The 3,919-nt window shown below is 43.1% G+C and overlaps 1 protein-coding gene across 4 annotated transcripts in view; it reads left to right on the top strand.

Moving 5' to 3' along the window:
• The window catches only part of Ick (intestinal cell kinase), a 67,511-nt gene extending 64,527 nt beyond the window's left edge, over positions 1 to 2,984 (top strand). For 3 of the 4 annotated variants that reach the window (XM_029565187.1, XM_008836628.3, XM_008836609.3), the window contains 2 exons: positions 469 to 591; positions 1,778 to 2,983. In XM_029565187.1, the coding sequence (XP_029421047.1) occupies positions 469 to 591; positions 1,778 to 1,932 (278 nt within the window). In that variant the 3' untranslated portion in view covers positions 1,933 to 2,983. Of the gene's footprint in view, positions 1 to 468; positions 592 to 1,777 lie in introns of all 4 variants that reach the window. The other variant, XM_029565191.1, reaches the window with a different exon arrangement.
• Positions 2,985 to 3,919: the final 935 nt, after the last annotated feature.

Genomic DNA, 3,919 nt, shown 5'->3' on the forward strand with positions numbered 1-3,919 from the left:
TCGGCTACAATAAGTACAAAATTTCAATGACATTTTTATTAATGGTTAGTTTTTCTGATTATCAGTAAGAATATTTTTTAGTGTCTATTTTTAACAGCTATGTGTTATGAATCATTAAGAGAATCAGTTAAGTAAATCGTGTTCAGTTATCCTTCAGAATTTGATGTGAAAGGCTGTTCTGTACCCTGGGGTAGGAAAAGTTTTAGAACAGGCTAACCCTCTTTATAGCAAAGGTAAGGGGAACAGCCGTGCACCTTCTCTGGTTTGGCATCCCTCTGCTTAGCTGCTGTGCGTGGGAACTGCTTTCTCTGCCCGTCCTGCCTCTAGCAGTGGTATGTGCAGTGCTCTACTCAGAAGTCACTGTTCTCATTGTGATTCATCTTCCTCCTAAAAGTAGAAACTTATTATTGTGTATTGACGTCGTGGAATATATCTTTGTAGTAATAGGCTTTTGCTTTTGCCTATCAGTTGGGTCTGGCTCTGCGAGTTCTAGCGGACTGACTGGAAGCTATATCCCTTCCTTTTTGAAAAAAGAAATTGGTTCTGTTATGCAGAGGGTGCACCTGGCACCTATTCCAGACCCTTCCCCTGGTAAGTCCTACTTCAAAGTATAAGTTAATCCAAAAGTCACTGAACAGTTGCTTTGTGTCAGGAATGGTGTAGACAGAGTGAGATAGGCATAACTTGGCCTCGGTGAACTTGCACTCGGTAGACAGGAAGTGAATTGAGGGCTGGAGGGTAGCTCAGTGTTTAAGAACACTTGCTGTGCATCTGACTCCCAGCACTCACATGGCAGCTAACAACCATCTGTAACTCCAGTTCCAGAGGGATCTGACAACCTCTTCTGGCCTCTGCGGGTCATTGCGCTCAGGCGGTACACTTACATACGTGCAGGCAAAACACTCATACACATAAGATAAAAATAATTTTAAAAAGTTTTCTAAAGTGAGTTGAATATGTATAAATGTAGACTAAATCTGATGCTTACAAATGCTAAGGAAAATATAAATAGGCAGGAAGTGACGTCTTGGGGATTGGGGAATCGAAGCCCAAAAAGGTTCACCCCAAAGGAGTCAATGACTAAAGATCTGAAGGAGCTGAGGGGCAAGCACCTAGTGCGAGTGTCTAGGATTCCTGAGTGCACAGGCTTTGGGGCAGGTCAGGCCTGACAAATTCAGGAAGTGGTAAGGAAGCCACTTGTGAGAATGTTGAGAATGTTGTGTGGGTAGGGCAAGAGAGATACATGGAGAGTCTTGAGGAGATCATGGATGAGGACAGGCTGAGGTTGCAGGGGACGGGGGTGGGGTTGTCCCTGTAGCAGGTCACTGGAGCATGTTGTTGCTGAACATCTTTGGAGCCACTGAAGGGTTTTGTGCAGTGGAGCAAAGTGATCTGAAAGCCATTTCCGTAGACTCCCTGGAGCTGCTTGCTTTCATTAGAATGCGAACAATATTAGATGCAAGACCCTGTGGCCTGGACAAGGGATGTAGCAGCTGGTAAAAACATCGCCAGATGGTGAGTGTATATGCGATGTAAAGCCAACAGGATTCTGACAGATTGTCAGTAAGAGAAGAAGGTCAAGGAGAACACGAGTAGTTTTGGTCAGACGAGTCTAGTTGCGGGGTTTCTCCTTAACTGAGGAAGGAGAGACGGGCTGCAGATCCTCTTGCCCGCGTCGTGTTTTCAGACTTTCTTGTCACTGCACTCACTGCATGCAACTGCACCTTGCTTGCTTGCGTCTCCTGCCAGTCCATTTAGTGTTTCTCTTCCATTGCAGGTTACTCTTCCCTGAAGGCTGTGAGACCTCATCCTGGGCGGCCTTTTCTCCACACCCAGCCTAGAAGCACTCCTGGGCTGATTCCACGGCCTCCAGCTGCCCAGCCCGTGCACGGTAGGACGGACTGGGCCTCCAAGTACCCATCCCATCGGTGACTCTTGAGCTTTGAGGCCATTCTGTCTCAGATGACTCTGTCCCGCCTACAGAGCCATTGGTCCTATGAAAGCACGAACGCCGGGAGCTGTTCTTCTAAACAGACACATTTCAATGTTCTTTCTTTCTAAAACTTTTTTTTTTTTAAATATTGATTTGAATGCAATACCCTCTTTTTGTATAAAATTATTTTATTCTAAAACTGGGTCTCATTATTTTCTTAAACAACAATATTTTGTATATATGCATTATGTTTTGGCATTTTATACTGTCAACTTTGTAACGAAACTTTTTAAAGATTAAGTGATTTTCCTTTGCGGGTCCAGATAATATTTTATACAGATTTTGGAAAATGTGATAATGTTGATGCAGTATTGCAACAGGGTGCAATTCCCGGCAGTGTGATAAAGAGTTATTTACTCAACCTGTGAAATATTGTGAAATGGTTACCTTTTACACACATGACTTATTAGGAACCTTGGGCTTCCTTGGACTGCCGTTGGGAAAGGGACCCACTGCTCCTCTTAACAGCCTGTATTGGCTGTTTTGGGGGTGGGGGCGCTGTTTGTTTTTGCTGTTTTTTTTTGAGACAGGGTCTTTTCTAGTCCAGGCTTGTCTCCCATTTGCTCTGTAGCTGAAGATAACTGAATTTCTGATCCTCCTGCCTCCACCTCCCCAGTGCTAGGATTACAGGTGGGTGCTGCCATGCTTGGTTTTATGAGGTGCTGGGAATCAAACCCACGGCTTCGTGCATGCTAGGCAAGCACACTACCAAATGAGCTACAGCCACAACCCCATTTTTAATACTATTACAAATCTACTGCCATACAATTTATTTTTGCTTTATTTTTGTTCCCTAGAACAAATAACTTCATGAATATTTTTTGAATTTTTACTTTTTAATGCATTCGCAGATATCCAAATAAAACCAAGCATAATCATACTGAGCTGTCACATTTTTCCCCCCTTTAAAAAAATCAGGAGCTAGAGATATTGTTCAGCAACTCCAGCTCCATGGGATCCAACACCCTCTTCTGGCCTCGAGGCAACTGCATACACACACACACACACACCCCGTCTCAAAAAACACCAAAAAGGAAAAAAAAGAAAAGGAGACGTTTTGACATTAAAAACAATTTAAAGGGTTAGAGATACGGGTCAGTAGTTAAGAGCACTGGCTACTCTTTCAGAGGACCTAGGTCTGGTTCCCAGCACCCACACGGTGGCTAACAATCACCCTTAACTCCAGTTCCAGAAGATCTGACACCCTCTTCTGACCTCCACAGGCACTGCATGACATGGATACACTTACATACATGCGGGCAAAACACTCATACACATAAAATAAAAATAATCATTTATAAATTAAAATTTTCTAATAAAGGAACATGAAAAAGCTTCCCTTATATTGGTACGATTTTGTTTTTTTTTCGGTCTTTCTTGAGACTTTTTTTTTTTTAAGCCATTTTTAAAATTTATTTTTATTTTATGTGTATGAGTGTTTTGCCCGCATGTATGTAAGTGTACCCATGTCATGCAGTGCCTGTGGAGGTCAGAAGAGAGTGTCAGATCTTGTGGAACTGGAGTTAAGGGTGATTCTTAGCCACTGTGTGGGTGCTGGGAACAGACCCAGGTCCTCTGAAAGAGTAGCCGCTGCTCTGAACCACTGACCTGTATCTCTAACTCTTTAAATTGTTTTGAATGTCAAAACGTCTCCTTTTTTTTTTCCTTTTTGGTGTTTTTTGAGACGGGGTCTCCCTGTAGCCCCAGCTGGCCTGGAACTCGCTATGTAGACCAGGTTGGCCTTGAACTCACAGAGATCCACCTGCCTCTGCCTCGCAAGAGCTGAGATTAAAGGCTGATGCTACTGCACTGGGCTCAAAACTTCTTAATAACAGATTGTTAAACCTTTGTCAAGATGGAAAAATGGAAAACAAATCAAGTTTCAAGGCATTCGAAGATCCTTTTGTAACAGAGTGAGTGGTGTAT

Source organism: Nannospalax galili, unplaced genomic scaffold, assembly GCF_000622305.1.
Source record: "Nannospalax galili isolate Female #2095 unplaced genomic scaffold, S.galili_v1.0 scaffold930, whole genome shotgun sequence".
Lineage (NCBI taxonomy): Eukaryota > Metazoa > Chordata > Mammalia > Rodentia > Spalacidae > Nannospalax > Nannospalax galili.